This window comes from Pogonomyrmex barbatus, unplaced genomic scaffold, assembly GCF_055798465.1.
Source record: "Pogonomyrmex barbatus isolate J1 unplaced genomic scaffold, ASM5579846v1 scaffold14, whole genome shotgun sequence".
Classification (NCBI taxonomy): Eukaryota; Metazoa; Arthropoda; class Insecta; order Hymenoptera; family Formicidae; genus Pogonomyrmex; species Pogonomyrmex barbatus.
In genome coordinates, this window is record NW_028297110.1 from 3,163,652 (window position 1) to 3,185,952 (window position 22,301).

Below are 22,301 nucleotides of genomic sequence, written 5' to 3' on the forward strand. Positions count from 1 at the left end.
GGCGACGCGTTTTAACCCTTGTAACCGCTTTTTATGCTCCTGCAGAAACGAGAAAGTGAGAAAAAGAGAGAGGCGGATGCGATTTCATACGCGGTTGCAGTCCGACGACATCGACATCGCTAAATCCGCGCGCTCATCGATCGGACGATATCCATGAACTTAAATCACGCAAACGGCGCGGATTCATTCTCGTAAAATCGCAAAATAAATGCCTGCGTGGCGCGCGTTACGTCATGTTATCAGTCGTCGGCGAAATCAAGACTTACTGACCGTAGAACTGTGGATATACAGGCCGTTTCACGATTCATAAATAACAGTTTAAACATCGAAACATGGAGTAGCAGTATCGCGCCACAAAGCTATCATATTTTTCTACAAGAACGCGAAGGGCGATACTACTACTACTACTACTATAAGATCTTCTTTGCCTCTGTCACAATCGCTCCATTATAAAAAAATAATGCTAAATAATAACAGCAAAAGAAAATAATTAGTAGAACGAAAAAGAGGAATATCGCATTTCTATCAGCGATGATAGAAAATTATCAAATGATGTAATAAATTGCTCAATCATCGCTGGATTCCAAGTGTAATTTTCGAAAGAAAATTTACCTCGCCCGCGTTGATACATATAATTTGAAATTTATCGTAAGTTTATTGCGAGAGAGGTTAACAAAATAGTCGTATCATACTGCCAACGGATGTATCGTGTTGACGACATTAACCGCGGCAGCTCTACGGTTAAATAATTTCCAGACGTAAAACGGAGGGAGGAAGAAATAAATGACAAAATCCGAGAGGTAAAATCGCGTTAAGGTGCGCATATGAAAAGTAGGTGTTCGAGGCGGCGGCGGCGGCGGCGGCGGCAGGTTGCAGCTTACGGTGGAAACGTCGCGCACGCCCTTTGCACTCGCCCTATTTAATTATGTTTCACTTGACGGGATATAGCGGCAAGTCCGCCGTCGCCGGTACTTTGCGGTAACGGGCGCACGTGCGCCACGCCCGGACTTAATTGCGTTTACAACTGTCCTCGTCCAGCTTTCGCTACGTATAGCGTCGGGAGGTGACTTGCTTCTCGGAAGCGACGAGACGAAACCAGACGAGATGAGATGAGACGAGGCGAGAGATGAGGCGACTGGCATCCTACGTCTGCGTAATATTTATTCGCAAAATCGACCGCCCCTTTTCCACCCCGCATTAACCCGACAGTAATGTGGCGCAGAATGCCCCACCACTTCGTTAATTCTACAAGGTTTCGCAGTAATTCATGGTATTAAGTTAAAACGATCAACACGCAACAGAAGTTTTAATGTACCGCTGCTGAATCATTTTCCCCTCTGTGCTGTTCAATGTATTATGATGACGAATGAATTATTTTGGTAAATCCTCCATAGATCTACAATGAAACTCAATGTATTCAGAAGTTCGGGTATATTTTACTGCCCTTCCAACCAGAATCGCTAAGTTCTTGATTCAGTATTACGAGCTGAACAAGGTATATATGGTACAGCGACACCATATAATATAATCAACTAAATTGAAAGAAAATATTTTAAACGACAAGTTTCATTTAAAAATAATAATTATTTGACAATTTTATTCTTTTTACTTATTACCAACTTCGTTTTTAATGGCTAGTAATAAATTCATTTGGTATTTTTCTTCTTGGAAATATAATACTTAATTTATAGTAATTAGTTGTTAGGAGTAATAACATTTTTTATGTTATTTTATTAATCCTTGTATAATGGAAACATTGTAGCAGAACTTATAATTTACAATTTTATAGAGTAATTAGTTTAAGTTTTATAATAATGTCGCCTTATTCTGTAAAAAATGAGACCGCAAATAAGAAAAATTTATAAATAAAAATGCAATATTTGAAAAAAACTTCTACAAATTTAAAAACGAAAACCGAAATGGTTATACGGTCGAACAATAATTTTAATTTACAGTATTTATTAAATATTATAAAAATATAAATTGTACATCCACAAAAACTTTTAATTATTTTATTTAATTACGTATCCGTATAATTGTTTTATTTCATTCTTCCATGTATATGTGCAAACACATATATAAATAACAAATGTGTTAATGGATACTGTTAAGAACACAATTAATAAATCTCCTTTCATAGGCCATTAATATCATGAATTATACCTATTTTACAATCTATTAGGACCATAAACACGATGAATATCTCATATTTCTTCTCGTCTATATCGATAAAAGAAATTCAATCAAAAACTTAATTTCTCTGTACTCATATCATAGAAAATTTATGATAAATTTAAAAGTTCTTTGTCAAACAGCTTTATGAGATTACGAAATTTTACGAGTACGAATTTTAGAATAGTTTTGTTGCCTCCTTCATTGTTAAGCAATTTGCGGGTTGCAGCCAATGACGTAACGTTGCAAAATTACCTTTAGTTATCCCGTCAAAGGCCAATCCCCCTTCGTAAACCCCGGGACAAAATTCGGGCGAGAAGGAGGACCCCTCAGAGAAATCTCGAACGTACGCGAGAGACTAGAGAAAGAGAGAGAGAGAGAGGGGGGAGGGAGGGAGGAAGGAGGGAAGGGAAGGAGGGAGGGAAAGAGAGAGAGAGAGAGAGAGAGAGAGAGAGAGAGAGAGAGAGAGAGACGAGAGAGAGAGAGAGAGAGACGAGAGAGAGCACCGCTACGCCCTGGGGCACAGACCGCGGATCCTGGGATCGATCTCTCCCCCATAGTCGCGCGTGACGTCATGGCCGACCCACTCTCGTGACACCGACCCAAGCGCCGCGTTGTACCACATCCCCTGATGGGCGCGGAAGAGTCAGGTAGCACGTAGGGTTGATAGGTAGGGTAGCACCAGTGAACGACCACTCACCAGTAAATGACCACTGAGTCTCCATGTTGCGACTGTGCGAAGTAATGTAATTATGTCGACAAAGAGATGTGGACACGAGACCGGGGAGGTTATTAATTATGTATTACATGGTTATTATGTATGGTTGAAAAATAAACCAAATTATTTATTCAAGCTAGGATATTTCATTTTTTTTAATAACTAGTTACTTATCGGCGCACCAAGATTGGCAGCATATTTTTTACACCAGATACGCGCATATTTTTTACACGAAAAGTACAATTTCGCTTAAAGTGTATAAAAATTTAACCAGACACAGATCTGAAAAAAATTTTGTTGAAACATTAAAATAATTATGCAGGACGCTCAAGTTGGCTGCTAGAATATATCAAAAGTTTTTGTCATACTATAAAGTACATCCAGTACATACTATTTCAACGGTCCAATAAAGTTATTTTCACATTTGTATTTGGCCAAATTTTTAGACACCTTAGTAAAACCGTTTTTACCGTGTATATAATCTTGTTATACTTTTTCTCTTAAAAAAAAAAAAAAAAAAAAAAAAAAAAAATAGGTCACGAAACGCAAATAGCAAATATCATTTTTCGATTATACGTGATACGAAAACGATATCTTTATTTAACAAAGATATCTAAAAGTCTCGAAGAATTTTCTACAACTGGTTACTCAGTAATGCATCTATATCACTATCATATCCACGCCGGAGCGGAATGTCACCGATTCTGACAGTTGGCGTCAGTATTCCCCTCGAGCTGACCCTCTTTTACGCGCCGTGAACGTCGAGATGAAAGTCTGAGAAATACAGCTATTTCAAAGGAATCTCAAGAGCTCTGAGACATTGCCCCTGAAGTCTGATACGTATATTTCGAGTTGATTCGTAGGAGATCGAGGAGGCTTAAGGTAATTATGACAAAACACGTCATAATTTTACCGTCAACGATATAATCGTAAATGTCAGCTCTCTCCCGTCATATTATTGCTCGCAATCAATAATTTACATATCGTCGAGCAATTTCGTAAAGATTTCGTAGAGACGACTTGTTTCTAAATAATATCAAAATTTCCGACATTTTATAGATCTTTTGACGACCGAAAACCTGGGGAGAATTAATTCAATGATACGGACTGCTATAAATTAACGTAGTCGAAGAAATAAAAGGAAAACGTCGAAGTCTCCTGAATTATGTAAGGATATTTTACTGCCCATGAATGGCATTAACGTGAAAAAGTATAAAGCAAGCTCCATAAATAACTTTTTTAAACGTCACATTACACGTCGTTTTATATAAGCCATAAAGGAAATCTCCCAGAGAATCAAAGTTCCAGCGGAAGAATAAGCCACACTTCTTTCAATGTTTCCGAATGTCTCTCGAAAACTAGGGCTATTATTAATAATGCCGAAAATACACAATTCACTTCGGGAGAGCGGAGAGTGCTTATCCTTCGACGGAGGAAGACGATGTCAGAACGTGTTCGTTCGGTCGTCGGTTATGCGTTTTGAAAATGCAGTCACTCGAGACTGCAGCGAATATATTCCGTGCTGAGAACGTTCTCGTGCAACGCGCTCTTCGTGCAACGGAACGTACGAGGGAGATTTCGGAATGCACCCCGGTGGCGCTGAACATCCAATTTTCCACGTCCTCCGCTGCAACCGAAACTGCTCTCCTCGCGCGGATAAATTCGCGGAAAAAGGCACATGCAACCGCCTGCCAAGTTCCCCGGAGTGACGGCCGGTAATACAGTTTTCACGAGAATAAATCTTTTTTCTGATGGATTATTCTCCGACGCTCTCCTTTATCCCCCTTGTCTTCCCCTCGCCGCAGTCAGTAGTTTCAGACCGCGATAGACGTCACTCCCGGAGGAAGTTCGCTCGCGAATATGACAATCAGGCAATCCCGCGAGATATTGGACTGGTTGCGTACGAAACCTGACGTTCTGAGAATGTTTTATGAAACGCTTCTACAATACATCTCCTCTAATAACCATTACATTAATAACCGTACCTTCCTAAAGAACGATTCCATTACGTTCCGGCATTTGCTCTCGCGACTCTTCGAACCGCAATAAGCTCGCGGAAACGTAGCGAATTTGTGTCACTCTATCTCTTTAAAGTCGGATGTGACATACCGCAAAAACGGTACGTTAGCGTAAATTCCGCACGTAGGAGATAGTTCAACGACAAACGGAGAGAGAGGGGGGAGGGAGGGAGAGAGAGAGAGAGAGAGAGAAAGAAAGGGAGAACTGTACTGTAATATATCAAATTTACCCTCCGGAATATGATGAAAGCAAGGGGGTGTAATATTCGACACTTATTCAGACGTCGTCGGGGAATGCGAGATGAGGAGGAGTTGTCTCGCCGCGTTTTCTAGCCTCCCGCGATCTTGATTTGCCGCCAAGCGAGATTAGGCGTGACACGCGAAACCTCGTTCGTTCTTGTTACTCCGTCGCGGCAATTCCCGTCCGCAAGAAGTTTCCCCGGGAGATCACTAACTTTCGCGTCTTATCGTGATAAGTGTCGTGAACAATGCCACACGTAACCGCCGAGGAGCCATCCCCGAGTTTCCTTCTCTCTCTTTAGGATAGGTGGTGGCGGTATCTCGATGACAAAATTGCATGAACTTGTAGTGTCGCGTGGATTCCCCTCTCTGCCACCCCTCTCTCTCTCTCTCTCTCTCTCTCTCTCTCTCTCTCTCGCTCGCTCGCTCGCTCGCTTGCTCTCGCCAATAAGGGTGGCATCGGAAATAATTTTGCGCACCGGTAGAACGGAATGTTAATTCGGTTCACGTCCCACTGACTGCTCAACGGACTCGTGACCGCAACTGTGCGCAACATTACGTGTCCGATGTATCTGTACAAGCCACACACGTTTTCTGCCAAGTTTTCGAAGTGTCGACTGAGTTTGCCCACTTATTTCACCTCTGCCCTGCGTGTTACCTGTGTATTAAAATGGAGTTTCGCCAACTCAGAAAATGTACGAAACATAAAGAGATACGAACGATAAGATAATAGATGGTATTGCTCGGCAGGATTGGATATTTCATAATTCTTCATTTTTCGTAATTAAATCTATATGTATTAATTTGGAACAATTGCTTCTATCGCGAACAATGTGCCGTTGCTATTAACAGATTTTCAACGCAGCTCAAAGCTATATTCCTAAATCGATAATTCAATCTGAAAATCGATTACTTCCTTCTACCACGAAATTTTTATTACGAAAAATATCACCCAGGAGTCGAATCCTTTTCGGATAGATGTCTTATTCTTCAATTAAAATAGTGGTGATATTTATTGTAATAAATATTAAAAGAAAAGAACGTATGCTAGCACCACGTAATATAATATAAGAAAGAAATACGATTTTTTTCTTTTCTTTTAAATTCCATGGAATATCGAATGGCCGTAACAAATTGTATCGCGATTGTTAATTTGCCGAAGAATATTAATTCATTTGTGATTCACATGCTAGAATTTGTAATAATTATACATGGCGAAACACACAGTACATTTTATTGCTTACTTTAATATTATTGAAATAAAATGTCTTTCGAGCTCACCGTTTTATACCGAATAATCATTGATTTAACTATAAGTAGTACGGTACATGCTCGATGCAATATGGTGCCGAACCTCGAGCAGGTCCCGAAATGTTTCCCCCGTTACATTTCTCGCGGAATAGCGTTTTATTTCAATGTGTGGCTTAATATCCGATAGGAATACTGCATACATTTTCGACTTCGGATCCCCTTCGGCAAATATCATTGTCCGATATTTCCCACTCTCTCAGTTTTCGCTGTGTCCCGTGGGACAGGAGAGAGAAAGAGAGAGAGAGAGAGAGAGAGAGAGAGAGAGAGAGAGAGAGCTGCGAGAAATAACCTTGCGTTTCGGATCTTCCGATAAGTAAATGAACTTCCAACGCGCATACCCGCCGACGCGCGGAACACGTAATTCATTCCACCTGCCCGCCGCGTATGCGCCCCGTAACATCGGTCATCAGGGATCGGTGGTGATTTGTTACGTCCGGGAGGGTAACGAGGCAAACGTGTATGCACGCGCTCGCGCACACGTACACGCGCGCATGCATGTGCAGGCGCGTACACACGCGCGCGCGCGCGCGCGCGCACGAGCCGGATCGCGGCTGGTAGGACGCGTCATTAATTCAGAGAATTAAATGTCGCTGCAAATGACGAAGATAATTAAATACGAGGCGGTGCGCGAGGCGACTCGGAATTAAAAAGTCGGTAGTCTCGTGCGCGCTACGAACTACGAGCTAAATGAGACCAGGAGACAGACGTGAAACAAGAGCTGATAGATTGCCGTTCTACGGGGGGGAGGGGGGGCCATCAATTCGCGCACATGCTCCATGCGCAATCCTCCGACCGAATAGGCATCAATTTTACCTCAACAAAAATATCGAAGCGTCAATAGTCTTTGAGTTACGAGCGATCAAAAATGAAGAGCTTTTCACGGTGCGGCGATCGAATAATGCAATAAAATTGTACTTCTCGGTTCAGCTCGAACGGGTATTTAGTTGAGCGAAATTGAAATTTCATTTTGCGGTATCGCTGAAGTGAAGAAATCGCGACGGACAAGAATTTGGGACAAAAATTTCGAGGGGGAAAAAAAAATTGGCATGACGAACGCATGCGCGCTATCAATTTGTAGTATGTATGCGGACAGAGAGAAGAATGCCATATCCGCGCGAGTCGATGAAAGACCGAGGGAAAATTGATAAACTGCCGGAAGAGAATCGGAATCGTTGCTGAAAGGAAGTATGGCAGTGGAACTATAATATATAGGACGGCGACGCGATCGCCGGGGACGGCGAGCGAGTCGCACGTCGAAGATAAGAAAATAGAGGATGGCACAATCGATTCACAGCAGAATTACAGCAATTGGCGAGATATGCGTTATTACGAGAGAACGGAGAAAGGGCCGGGGACGCGTTTACAACGTCCATTTCACGCGCGGAGCTAATTAGTTTTGGCGATATCTTCAATGACAGGCGACATGCGCCCGGGCAATGATAGCAAATTAGTTTTAGTTGGCTCTTTAACGACGCGCGACACTATCTGTCTGCAATTATGGGATTTATCTATTGAATATCGAGGGACATTTCACTCGTCCTTTTCATCATCGACCCCATTACAAATCATAAACATAAAAAAGTAAATGAAAAGAAATCAAAGTAAATTATTCGACATTTAATCCACGAAAATTTATACGTCTACTAGTTAGAAAATAAAAAATATCGGTCAAAAAAGATCTTTTTTTTAGATATTATTCAAAGAAAAATTCGTTCTTGCATTCGTATTCGAGCATCCTCGTGAATCTAATCATTCTCTCTTTCAATGAATTAAATAATTTGGATACTAATGCATGTTTTTATGCATCTGTTCGTCAATCTAGAATCAATTTTTTCCTCTCGCTAAAATTTAATTTCCGCATTAAATACTTCAACGATTGAAGCTTCAATTAAATCTCCATTGAAATCGTTTCACTGAAAAGCGATTTTAAAAAAAGATAACGTTTTATTAACGATAATTAAATCATCGGCGTAATTACTAACGCCACGGCTGGAATAAACCGCCAATTTAGCTTCAAGTATTTATCGCACAAAAGATTATATATATATATATATATCGATTCTGCCGTGTCTTACATTGTACATGCACAACCACACCGTTCACCAAGAACATCTCGCGGCTCAAAAACACGAAGCGAAGAAACACGGACATCTGAGCGGAAGGTGCTATGAGAACGCGAGTCTCTAATCCCATCCACGGACGCAGTCCGCGCAAATATCAATTAGCGATTGCCACGCATCGACGAGCCAGCGTTAATTAGCAGCCTCCGATGACGGTGTTGTCTAACGTCCTGTGGGATCGCCTCTGGCAATATTCCAGCGGATGCGGAAAGGAAGAGAGCGCGTTCGAAAGCTTTGCTTGGAAAATTCCCCGTTCCATCGACTGCCGACTTCAATCCCGTTCGGCAGCAGCCGCCGCCGCCGTCGCCGCCGCCGCCACCACCATCATCTCGCTAATTTCAAAACCGCCCCGGACAGTAACCGCGTTTTTAATCGAATCTCCCGACGTCTCGCCCCTCCCTGACCTCACCTCACCACCGTTCCACACTTACATACAGACCGCACGGCTTTCCCGATCCTCCTCGTTTCCCATTCTTTCCATCCCCGGGATCCTTGTCGAAACGTTTAATCATTCTGCTAATCACATCTTTTTTCCCATCCCCGGGAGTTTCCCTTCTTCCCCAGCGAGATACGAAAGCACCGCTAACCCATTAAAGCTCGTAATTCTCGAAGATTTGTTTGTCGCGTGGCTGCATCCTCGAGTCCCGGCTCAGAGAAGAGTTTTCAGATCGATATGTACACGGTGTCTTGAAATCGTTAGATACTGCAGAATACACTCGAAGGAATTGATAGCCGTTTTAAGGGAAAAGATAGCGATAGAATTTACTCAACCGTTAGGGGATCAAAGGGATTTGCTGAATTAAATCTTCAGCTGAAACAGTTGCTCTATACTGGGCTTTGCTCCGATAAGAATTTAATTCGAGACTTATTATTGCAGTCGTTAAAATTCTTAATGTTAAAAAAAATAAAAAACACGCAGCATGCGACTGCACGTTACGAGTTCTGTGGAGGACCTAATTAAAAAGTAGTTCACTGTTCAAGCTCCACAAACACTAACACAGACGCGTTCGAAAAAACTTACATAAATACATTCTCGTTGTACATCTTATGTTTATGAGTTTTATATCGTAAGTTATTGTTGCAAATTTCATGGTGTATAAGTTTATTATGATTTTTATTTTAATGAAATTTACATAAAAGGAATCCCGACTTTATTCCTTTCTCTTTGCAAGACGGAAATTTAGGGATATTTGCCCAAGGGTTACGAGGGATTTTTCGCGGAAACGGCAGAGGAGGCGGGAGGGAGGGAGACGATTTTAGGGGACCGGAGGGAAGAGCGAGAGTCGACGAGCCGATCGGCGCCGTTCGCCGCGGCGCATAGTATGGAGATACGATAAAACGTACTTTCTATACGCATCGCCCCATTTCCATAAATATGCAAAGACGGTAACCGCGGCTGGCGATATAGGAGCATTTACCGTATTTCACCGCCGCTATATCGAGCTACCGAGGAAGCAATCCGCGACGCGATCCCCCGACACCCGGTACATGCGCTTTTAAACACACGCGGCGGATTTTGACGGATCTTACAAAAGCACGTCGTTTCAGATCGTTATTCAATTAATCGGCGTGTCGCCCGTAAGCGAGACGAACTTTTCCTCCTTTGGAGAAAAAAAAAAGACTCCAAATAGGTACGAGAGATAACCTCTCGCGTATCGCGTAGCGATCAATTGATAATTAATGATCAAATTTGTATTACGATCGAATATAGGCCGAGTGCTTTACTGCGCTTGTAATTTGCAAGCATCGACTATGAGTCACGCCAACGCGAAAGCTATGTTATTTTAGTGACGTGTACAGAGTGGTTAAATTTATCGTCCCTTCAATTTCTGAATATAAATAACTGATTGCAGCAAAAAATTAATAATAACCGTAAAACAGAATTGGCAATGGATTTTTTTATAGCCCGAGGAACATAACAGAAATCATTTATCTGTACGCATTCGGAATTTAGAAAGGGTAATTCCAAACTATCTATGTATAATAAAAGATACGCACACACGTATATATATTTTTCGACATATATGTATATATATATATATATATATATATATACATATATATACATATATATATATACATATATATATATATATATATATATATATATATATATATATCAAAAAATTTCCGGCCTGTTTCAGATTCGCTCGCTCGGAATTTCCGATGGTACAAGTAATAATTCCCAAAAATATCCCGCGATCTATGTTCGAGCGAGAGTCACAGTACGCATTAACGAGTTTATTGTAGCTTCATGAAAAGTTTGTTGCACTTAACGAGAACACAGAAGGCGCCCCGAGCGCGTTTCGACGATTTTTCGTTCGTGGACTGTCCAAATTTGACAATACAATTTTAACTCTTCGAAAAACAACGCGAAACATTCAAAAGCCACCATCGTTCCATCCGCAGACTGTTGTTCTTTTTTTTTTTTTTATTTATTTCTCACACACATTCTGTACGTGCAACATAACTGTTTAATTTTTGTTTTAAATCATACCACACGTATAGACTTCGGCAAATCGACTTGCCAACTTACGAAAAAGTTTTATTTACTCGCGTATGCGTTTGCTCGAATAAAATTTAACAATAAAAAAATTATCAAGCACTGTATCCAATTTATGTATACTTTATACATTAAACACGCTGCATTGCTATATAGAAATCAATTAATAATTTTCGTACTTTTAACATGAAAATTTTAAATTTGCATTGTACAACAATGCAGTATTAAACGTATATTGAAACAGAGTGAAATTTTGATATTTTAATATAATATTGAATTATATAAAATACAATGTAATATATAAGTCATATTTTAAATAAGAAATGCTCCATTTTCAGCTCGACAATTACGAAAACATTTACGCTGATCGACATTTACGTCGAGAATACTTGCCGTTACTGTAAACGGACGTAAAGATCATTTTCGCGTGTCTAAAACGCGTTGAAATCTCAACTCGACGGAATGATACCGGTTGCGATTCCTTAATCGCAATCCAAGCTCCAGCAGCTGGCGTGTGGATCCTTTCCACACTCCTATTTATATATACACACATACACATACATGTCCACGCAGTGACACGCATGTCGACACTCGTCGCAACCGAGCCGAGCGAGCAGAATGGAAGCGGTCTACGCGTGGTATCGCCTGCAATCTGTCCACTTGTACCTCTCCCTCTCTTTCCCTCTCTTTCTCTCTCTCTCTCTCTCTCTCTCTCTCTCTCTTTCTCTCTTTTCTATGTATTACGACACGGGGAACAAAGACATTTGGCGTACGGCGGCACGGCTGCGATTCCATTTGGCTTAGCTATCCTCGCGCGTGATCTCGAGATCTCGAGAAGCCCCGATGAACGGAGTAAGAAGAATACAGCGGTCCGCCGCTGGCGAGAAGCGAGAGAGGGACAGAGAGGGAAACCGTGAAGAAAGCGAGGAAACTCGCAAAGGCATCGACGACGACGCGGACGACCGAGCTCCGAGTCACATCTCGCTGGCGCCGGCAGCAACCGGCGACGAGTCCGTGAAAAACGAGCGCGAACGAGCAGAGTGGATACACTCGAGGACGATATCCTACCGCGAAGAGAGGCAAATATACGAATTTGGAACACTCGGATGCATACATATATCGTATGAGGAGTACATGAGAAATAAGGTTCGAGCTATTATTATATATCACTTAGTGTCACATTCCGGCGAAAAAGTAATTATGATCACGCTGACACTCACGTTTTGAATTATTATTTTGAGACGAGAGGAGAAAAAAAGAACGATGCTTGACAGAGACATCCGAGAGACATTTTAGAAAGTCCGATATTAATTTTAGCGATTTAAAGTCGATTTCCTTTTAAAAAAATATTTTTCAGAAATATCTTCTTCAAAAAAGAAAAAAAATATATTTTGCTCCAATAGAATTCTAAATTAAAGTGTATCGCTGTTTTTTTGTATCTGCTAGAAAATTGTCTGTCATACGTGGAATTTATAGCTGCAACATTCTAACAAAGTATGTAGAAAAATTTAGATCTCATAATCAATTCATAGTCATTTTTATAAGAGATGTAACTAGCTATTATCTTTTCTTGCTAAATTTGACAAATAGTTCAGATATAAATTCTGTCTTTGTCATCTATATTTATATAAAATGTATTGCAATGCTTGCTAGTAATTTATCCATTTTAGCTAATTTTTCGTATCCAGATAATTTTCGTTATAACTGCAAAATTGTTTTTTTTTTTTTTTTTCAGTGCACGTTTCCTAACTTCCCTCCGATTTGATTTGGCTGAGCGTTTGATTTGTTTTTACGAAGAAACGTATATTCCCAGACATATGCCAGGTACGGTTATGAAACAGCACAACGCTCGATCTCTGTCACCAATCCTGACGTCGTGTTACACCTGCAAACTCCGCCGGCAGAGCATGGGCTTAACGTGCACGCGGTCGACGTCAATTTGGCTGCAACGCACTGATGAAATCAGCCACCGAACCACCGGCACGCCGCTAACATTCCGCCCGCTACATTATCAGTTTATTAAGAAACGCAGCTAAACGACCGCAATTACAGGCCGAGAGTTTTGCAACTATCGGTTCGAAGTTTCCACGCCGAAAAGGAGGCGCCGAATGAGAAAGCATCGCTCGCTCATCGATCGATCCCCCTTACTCGTCAGCCACTCGAAAGTTCAAGTTCGTAATTACACGATATTCCAGACCGGAGGGGAAGGAGGGGCACACGTTCTCCAAGATCGCGGATGAGTTCGCAGTTCAGTCATTCGAGAGGAGCGATCCGCCGCAGACTCCCGCAGGAAACTCGCGAACTGCATATAATGAGACAAAATTCGCGAGATACTCTTTTCTTTTTGTTTTTGCGTTTTTTCCACCTTTCTTCTTTTTTTTTTTTTTTTTTTTTTGACGTGGCATATTCTTTTCTAGTTGCTGTTTTGTAGTTGCGTTGGCCTCAATCCTTCCGTTCCTATCCTTCGCGTATAATCTCGTATCGCGGTCGCACTACAATCGACCCTGGCGACGATCCAAGGGGGTTTTCCGAGTCCTTACACAGCGCACTCTCCCCCCTCCCCCCCTCCCATGATCCCGATGTTTTGAGAATTCACTCGTCGACTCGTTGGGTTTCTACGTGCGCGCAGCCATTCGTGCCGAATATGCCGATACGATCGTACGTGGAAACTTTATTACAGAAACCCGGCCGTGCTAAAATACTGAGAATTAATATCAAACGATCAGAAGGGGCAGGGAGTAAATATGTGAATATAGAAACCCGTAATTACATTGATTTGTCGATCAAAGGACCGATTCTGTGCTTCATTCAAGAACACGCGTGTCAGTAAATCGCGTGTTTACCGACTTTAGCTTTATAGATATTTTGTTTAGTGGCAAATATGCCGTTCAACACTGAACTTTCATCTACGTGACCGCGCAATAATTAGCCGGCGGATATTTCGATAACACGATCCCCGCGCCGCGCGCGATTTGCATTATGAATGACACGTAATTTTCGACATGTAAAATCCGAGGTTTTAACCCCGCGGAGGTCCTAACATCCCCGTGTCGTGCCACGTCGGGAAAAAGCACACCGGGGGAGAGTCGCGTAACGATAAAGTCCTTTGGCTTATCCATCGACGCGGTCGTTGCTCCGGTTTAATAAAACAAGCTGCCCGCAGCAACGGCGCAGGCGCCTAAGTGCCCGAAGAAAAGTAATACCGGATTATGAGAAGATACATGGAATGCAAATGGAACGATATATTACAATGTAGAGTTCCGCATACGCCGCGCTATCGTATCGCGTAAACACGCGCGGGAAAGGGTTAAAATACATCGATGAGAGAGAGAGAGAGAGAGAGAGAGAGAGAGAGAGAGAGAGAGGGACTCCTGGCTCTTTAAGTAACACGCTTGCGTTCCGCTCCCTCAACGATGTTTTAATCTAACATTCAATTATCGAACTGTTTGATTTTCGGAATTGAAACGTTTTCGCAAATTAAAAGCTCGGATGCTCACGAGTGCGCGCATACATGCTACGCGTATGCATGTGCGTGTGTATGTGTATGTGTGCGTGCGTGAGCGCGCTAACGTGAACTAGTAACTGGGTCAAATCCAATTCCAGATTTCAAAGGCCATTTTTTTCGCGGAACATGCCACGTTTTCAAAGGGAAAAAAACGAATGATAATTATTTTTAATAAGTGTCCATTAAAAAGAGAAAATAAACATGACGATATATAGTGAAGAATGAAAATAAGACACGATAGATCTATTTTTTAAATACGTATCAGTAAAACCATTTACTGGTTCTTTCTTAATCAACATTGGTATATCAAATGTTAATGTAATGAATCTAAATCGGTTTTAATTAATCGGTTTTAATTAATGGCGATTCCTTGTTTATGAGAAACGTACATTAAATTAAAGAATAATGTGAATACACAGTGTTGATTAAGAGATAATGAGAATTTGAGAAAGTTCGGAATGTACGCGTTAATCGCATAATATCGATTAAAAAACAATCGGCCAATTAGGAAACTATGAATCGCGTGCCGCGGTTTCCTTCGTTGTTGCCCGTTGTTGTAACAACGGCGTGGTGCAGCAGTCAATTATAGAGAAATTATATCATTATGCAATAAACAGGGATATAGAAATGATTAAATGGAACGCACGGAAATCGGTGCACGAAAGGATGTGATATCGTTGAGCTTTTTACGGACCGATAAAAGTATAATGATGCAAATAGTACACAGCGCTAGGGAGCAACGCAAAAAACGACGTAATATCGAGAATTTTTCGCAATACGTCCAGTATCGCAAAATTGGTTTCCATTCACAATTAAATCAGTGAGCGAAATAGGATAATAGAATATCGCGCGCGCAATGCCGCCGTCCGTTCCGTAGACCGTTCTTTTTTGCAAAGTTTCAGTTCGTGTAGTTTAATAGACAAACACATTACAATATCGATCTCTCGGCGCGCTTCGTTGTTATTTTCGCGTTGTTTCTTTTCGACGTGGTGCGGCGTGGCGGCGGCGCGGCGTGGCGGCGTGGCGCGGCGTGGCGGAGCAACGCGAGACCGCACGTCAAAAATCAGGCCGCCGTCTCGTAACGGCACTTTAATATTAAATCATATTTTATAATGAAATATCTCGTGTCTTTCCCCCTTCTTTTCTCTCATTATATATTCCCGCATTTCGTATTTGCGAATTATGCCATATTTTTAATACATTATACAAGCAACACCGTTAACGCCGTCGGGACACTCATTTTCCGGTAATGTCCCTTTTCGAAATGATATAGACAGCATTAATAAATAAATGTGATTCACAAACAGCGATGCAAAACACGTCAATAAATGAGGACATATTCATTAGTTGCTAAACAACCTCGGAAATAAAGCTGAGGCAACGATATGGAGATTTATGTTAACGGTAAATTAAACATCAAAAAATGAAAATTCTGAATTTTTGCGTGATACCGTATCGTAAATTCAAAAGTATGCGATAGTACGTACAGTGCCGATCGGGATAAATTGTAAAATTGTTTCAATAAATACAACAATGTATTCAAAGATTTATTTGAAAGCCATTTCACTTTCCAATTGTTTTTTATATTTATACCTGAAAAAGATAACTATCGCTTGTAATGATTTTATAATAATTATTTCATCGCGTGTCGTAGGGAAATAATACGCTGTGTCGTATTTTCCTTTTTGTCAAAAATAGCCTCGATAAACTGCCGAATACTAAATTTATATGAAGGAAAATTATAAATGCGTATTGCCTCATAAATTCTGCCTTCTCGAGGTTCTCGTTTTTCGCAAGTCTAGCTTTTAATCTTTCCTAAAATTACTTATGAAGAGTAACATAGCGTAAGAGCACCTAATATGCGATGTGTGTTACTCATCTCCAAGAAGATGAACTTCATCTTGACGAAAGCATGAGATTTTTAGTCCTGGTTTTAAGAACTTAATAAGATAAGATTTTTTTTCAAGTAATTAAAATATTTAAAGTCGAGCTTTTCGCAAACTAAATCGTCAAAGCGTTAATAGTTTGCTAAAGTTACATGTGAAAACATCGAACTTCTGTGCGCTAAGTCATTCGATAGTAAATAATAAAATTCCATAACAATAATGCCTTCGATTAATTTCTTTTAATTTAAACCGGATTTTAATTTAGTGCCTGATTATCGGGATATTTAATATCGAGTATTAAAAATTCTCATGAAAAAAAAAAATGTCTATTCGCATCGGATTGGAAATGATTGATTCCAAGTTGAACACAGTCACGTTCTTATTTTTTTCTGCCTTTAATAAAAAGATTTTTATTTATTAAACGAAGATTTTTTATTTTTTATTTTACAAATTGTTACATATGAAATATTGTCCTCCACAAATTTCGGTTTTATAAAATGGTTTTGATACCCGGTATTAAAAAAGTAATTTGTCTGCAAAAGTACGCAAGTTACATTTTGCGAAATATTTGTGATTTTTCAAGTTGTGAATATATTTACAAAAACGAAAAAAAAAAAATAAAAAATTGGAACGTTATTCTGCGATTTTAATGTGAAATATAGCGCCCATTATTAGCAGTTCGTTATTTAGTTAGTACGCGGAAATAGTATAAAAACAGTTCGTAGTTGATATAGAAAAGATAGATATTAATATATAAAGTTAAAAATATATTCCAGATTTTCCTCGTGCGTTTAAATGCTTCGAAACGGATCGAAATAGAATTGGAAGGATTAACTTCCGAAGAGCAGAGAAAAATACAATCGGAATCAAGAAATATTCCTGGCTCTCGCGATGCTCTGGGTTAAAAGTGATCGATAAAATTTTACTTTCAGAAGTTCATGCGCTAATCAAAACAAAAACAGAGCCTCGATTCCTTGGAAAGACAAGGGTTTCGAAGAATCGCCGGAACCGTCCCGTTCCAGGAAATTATCCTTCTTTTAAACAAGGAGCGCGTAATGAAACAGCATTAAAAAAAAACCGTCTTGTCTCGCTTCTTCAACTTCTTCTCGTTCTCTCTTTCTGTCGATTACAAAATTCTTTTCTCGGAAATTACCAGAAATTGCCGCTTCGGAAGCGACGCGCACACATTTCGCGTGCAACGATCCGATAAAGTGAAATACCCGATCGCGAAAAAGATTCAGTCCTTTAATTATTCCCTTGAACGTCTCTCTTCGTATCGCACTTAAAACTTAAGGGTCTCGCTTATTTCGAATTAAGAATTCCGAAACCGTCGAAATCACGGTCTCGATTCCCCGCTAAAAAAAGACGCGAGGAAGGAACTCCCGTTGTCGAGGATGTATAAAAATTAATACTCACCTTTTGCGACCGGTATTAGGCAGGCGGCGACGAGCAAGAGGAATCTCATCCCGAGGGGCCTGATCCCGTGGAGCTTTTCCGCAATCACACCGGACGTTTCCATGACGTCACGCAGAGGTCCGTTCACGAAGAAGCACAAAAAGACACTTACACACACAGAACACCAAACGCGAAGAGTCTCAGGTGGCTTAAGCTCGGATAGACAAGACTGACGAGAGCTATCCGCCCTCGAGGGGGAGGGGGAGGAAAAGTCTTTTACCGCTGACGATCCCCTTGTCGGCACACCGCTCCCTCACATATCGTACGTAACACTTCCTCCCTCGTGTAACACACGCGCGTGATACGGATCCAGTTAGATACCCGGGATTTGAAAAAAAAAAAATAAAAACTCGCTTCGCGTCAACAGACCGCCTCGGCGCCGTTTCGCTTCACTCCCGCGCGCGTTTCTTCTTCACCTCTCCTGATCGACGTCGGGCGTCTCGAGAGTAACATACTTTATGCGACGTCGAAGCCGCCGTCGCCGTCGCCGTTAGAGCATCAGTGATGCCGCCGTCCTCCGGTCGTATTTACGCGAGAATACCAACATCCGCGTGCCTTCTCGAGACAACCAGGTCCGTCCATGCGACGCGGAGGAGGCGTAATATCCAACCAAGGTGCCGCGTGAAGTTGCACGCGAACCGGAGCGCGAGTCTTCAAATCACGATCACTCTTGCGCCACTTCGGAGTAGATGCGGATGATTTCTCCTTCTCGCAGATTCAAATCCCCTTTCCGGAATCTCGAGTAATTGCTCCGAATAATTCCGAGAACTCGATTTACTCGCGACTCAATTTCCGGCACGATGCCTCCGTCTTCGGCGGTTCGAAGATTCGTTCTGCGTGAAGTTGCCTCCGGCCAAATTCGGGACGTCTAGAAATCGCCACGTTCGCACTGATCGAAGTACCGGGGACGAAGGTTCCCGGAACACTGCGAATTTCGTGGAGATGTCACGTAGAGGAGAAACGAATCTCCTTCCTCAACCGATCGCGACTCGCGGCGCCGGTGGGGCGTGAATATAGTCACGTGTCACCGCAAACTCCGTTCGATCTATCGGAGCGAAGTTGTGACCGTTGGTATTCACTCGCGCCAAAATTCGAAGCTGTCCCTCCTGGTCGTGAGAGCTAGTCGATCGTCGACGGCGGTCAGACACCCTCGGCCGGCTTCCTCCGAGAGGGTTGACGATCCTCCGACTCCTCGCGTCGCGAAGTCCGGCCGCAAGCCCTCAGACATTCGGTTCCGATCGAGGGATAGCGCGGAGGGGCGGCGGACGGCGTGCGAGGGGTGGCGACAACGACGACAACCGGGATTGGGTGGTACGAGGGTGGCGAGTGGATCGCGCACAGCAGGTGGCGCGTATCCGATTATCCCGTTTCGACGCGCGAGACAACGCGGTGGATCTGCTCCGGCGAACGGACACGCCGACAGTCGCGCGCGCAAGAAGGTGCCCGGGTTCGTTCCGACACGTCGATATTACTTACAGGCAAGAGAGAACACTCGCGGGACGAAGGGACGACGCGGACCGAGAGACGTCGCGTTACGTGCGCCGGCGTTCGCCTTCGCGATAATGTGAAGACTGCGCGAGACTGCGCGAGACTGCGCGAGAGGGTAGGAGGCCTCTGCCCCCGCAGAGATCGACGGAGACGGCCGAGCGCGGCCGAGGCCGGCCGAGCGTTGAGCGCCGCGCGCGGCCGGTAACCACCGACCTGACCAGCGCATTCGACACATTTCGAATGCTACTATTGTAAATAGACATTTAAATACTTGCCCTCTGTGTTTGAAAATAGCGCTTGAAAAATGCATCTTTCGCGAGGAAGAGAGACCGACTTATTTTAAGGACGACGGAAATATTTTTTTTCTAATACGATACTCGAAATTATTTAAATTAAAATAATAGCTTTACTGCGATTAATCAGGCAGACATTTTCTGTTTCAGGTGATATTTCTGCCTTCGAAATTTGTGCATGTAAACGTGCATTTCAAGCTTTATTCCTTACAAATGTAATAAAGGATATAATTGGAAAAGCAACGAGTTTATTTTTATTATAAAACCACATAGTTCTGTTCTAATTTGCAAAAATAATTGACACGATTTAATGAAGCCAAAATGAATTTCAACGCATGCGCGCGTGTAATGCGTGTCGATAATCTTATTTACATGCAACTGAATAATGTCGATTAAAATCTGCTAGTCACTTTCAATAAGATCGTCTCAAAGAAAGTCTCGGTACGACTTCGACGAGAAGTTAAAACTAAGCCGAAAAAACTAAAAAAAGGTCACTTTGCTGCAAACGTTCGAGAAAAGAGAAGAGAGGACTTTCTAACTCTGCTCATAAATATAAACATGAGTACTGCTGCAGTTTGACGGAATATCATTATTCCGCGTGAAATAAATACACAACTAGTCTAAAACAAAAATGTATATCGCCCAAAAAAATAATACTTCGCGTATTTCGCTAGACGAGCGTAATTACTTCCATCAGTCATTTGTGAGAAACATAAATTCGAGAAATCAATTAAATGTTTAAAATAAAATTCTAATTAACCCGTAGATAAATCATTTCATGCTGCAGCAGGAGAAATAATTCGTATAGAAATATTTCTAAAATTGTATATGTTATACGTTAAAACATTGACAGGAGTAACAATTTTGTAAATTGCTTTTCTTTTGATATATTTATATAAATGCTGAGCACAGTTTTCCGAACAATTTGAAAATTATTTAATTCTTATAAACATAATATATATGTTTCTTTTACATTTAATAATTTTTTGCTGTAGAAAAAAATTAGTTTTAGATAAATATTTTTATATAAGAATATTATAATCTTCGTCATTATTTAGTTTGGAGGATCAATGATCTTAATCTTGATATATATTGTCATCATCTTAAGTAATAATCAGAAGGTTTTAGCCGTCATTCATTGTTTATTAAAAAACTATTAACAAAAAAATTTGAGAAATGATTATGTATAGTTTTATATAATTAGCTCCAAATGACTTCCGACTAATTCTGATGTTAACTTTGACTCTTAAAAAAAATCAAGGCCATTGATATCGTTACTCGTAATTTGTTAAAAAAATTATTAATTAATTAATTAATTATTAAAAATAAGAATTATTGAAGATAGGAAAACCCATGTAAAATGGTACAATATGTATATGTATAAACATAACATACATGCGTTTTAGTCATCATAATGATCATGAAAGAGTTTCACCCTTCTTAAGGGGATAATATTTCACTATCACTGTGATATGAGTTGGATTAGATTAGATTTTCCGGTGCAGCCCCCTCGTAGGGGGAGCAGGGATTTCCATTACCGGAAACTAATACATTTTTCAAACTTTCTTTGTTAATAAATTTTTACTAAACAATGGTCAACTATTAACATCTTTTGATTGTTACTCAAGAAGATGACTTTGATAATATATGTCAAGATCAAGATCATTGAAGTAGTAGTTCTCTAAACTAAGTAATTACTTAATATTTTTAGAAAATTTCAATCTTGATTTGATTGAATTTGTATTGATGTAAGTATTATTTTTGCTCAATTCAGACTAAAAATCTTTTGATATGAAGAATAAAATATTCTTTCTTATGTATGTGAATATCTATACTTGCAATACAAATCATACAATTTCAATCAAAACAAAGATTAAACTTTTTTTTAAGAAGATTATAAGATATTTTTGTTTATATTTGAAAATATCTATCTTAATTTAAAACTAACTTTTTTTTATGTGTAGTATTCTACATCTAATATATCTTTAATGTTTATTTCTGACACTTTTTGCTTTTGTCTGTCTCTAAATTATTCACATTTGTCGCTAAATCCCAAGAACGAGCCTAAAATCGAGAAGGTGTCATACACCACAGGGATGACGATTATCCCTCGGTTATTCTTCGATTATCCCTAGTGTACATTAACGTGATTCCTATCTCGAATTATCGAACGAGTTCGCCGAGTTCGCGATAACGTCGCCGACGAATTGATGGGTTTTATACAGTTTCGGAGAATTCTCTCGTGAAACTGGAGATGCTCGACTAGTATCGCCGGTGTTATCGCGATACGATGTTTTTAGTTAATTAGCGTACCAACAAGTGTCAGAGTGACACGATACACAAGACATTACAGCGGCATTCTGTTAACAAGATTCGTCGGTGGCTTGAATTATCGAACGCAATTGCTCGCGGTGCGATAAAGTGACAAATCGATGGATTCAATATACAATTTTGATAATTGGCGTATACGGAATCGCCCGTCGGAATCGCAGACGCTATCAGAAATAATGCTTTAAGTAATTAAAGTATCGATCAATTATGGTTGACCTGACGGAAGATACGCTATTATCTACTATATGATTAATATATAAG

At 40.8% G+C, this 22,301-nt stretch overlaps 1 protein-coding gene across 7 annotated transcripts in view; it reads right to left on the reverse strand.

The window, feature by feature from the left end:
- Positions 1-19,498, reverse strand: part of sns (sticks and stones) — a 266,845-nt gene extending 247,347 nt beyond the window's left edge. For all 7 annotated transcript variants that reach the window (XM_089073093.1, XM_089073091.1, XM_089073092.1 and 4 more), the window contains exon 1: positions 17,890-19,498. In XM_089073093.1, the coding sequence (XP_088929219.1) occupies positions 17,890-17,992 (103 nt within the window). In that variant the 5' untranslated portion in view covers positions 17,993-19,498. The remainder of the gene's footprint in view (positions 1-17,889) is intronic.
- Positions 19,499-22,301: the final 2,803 nt, after the last annotated feature.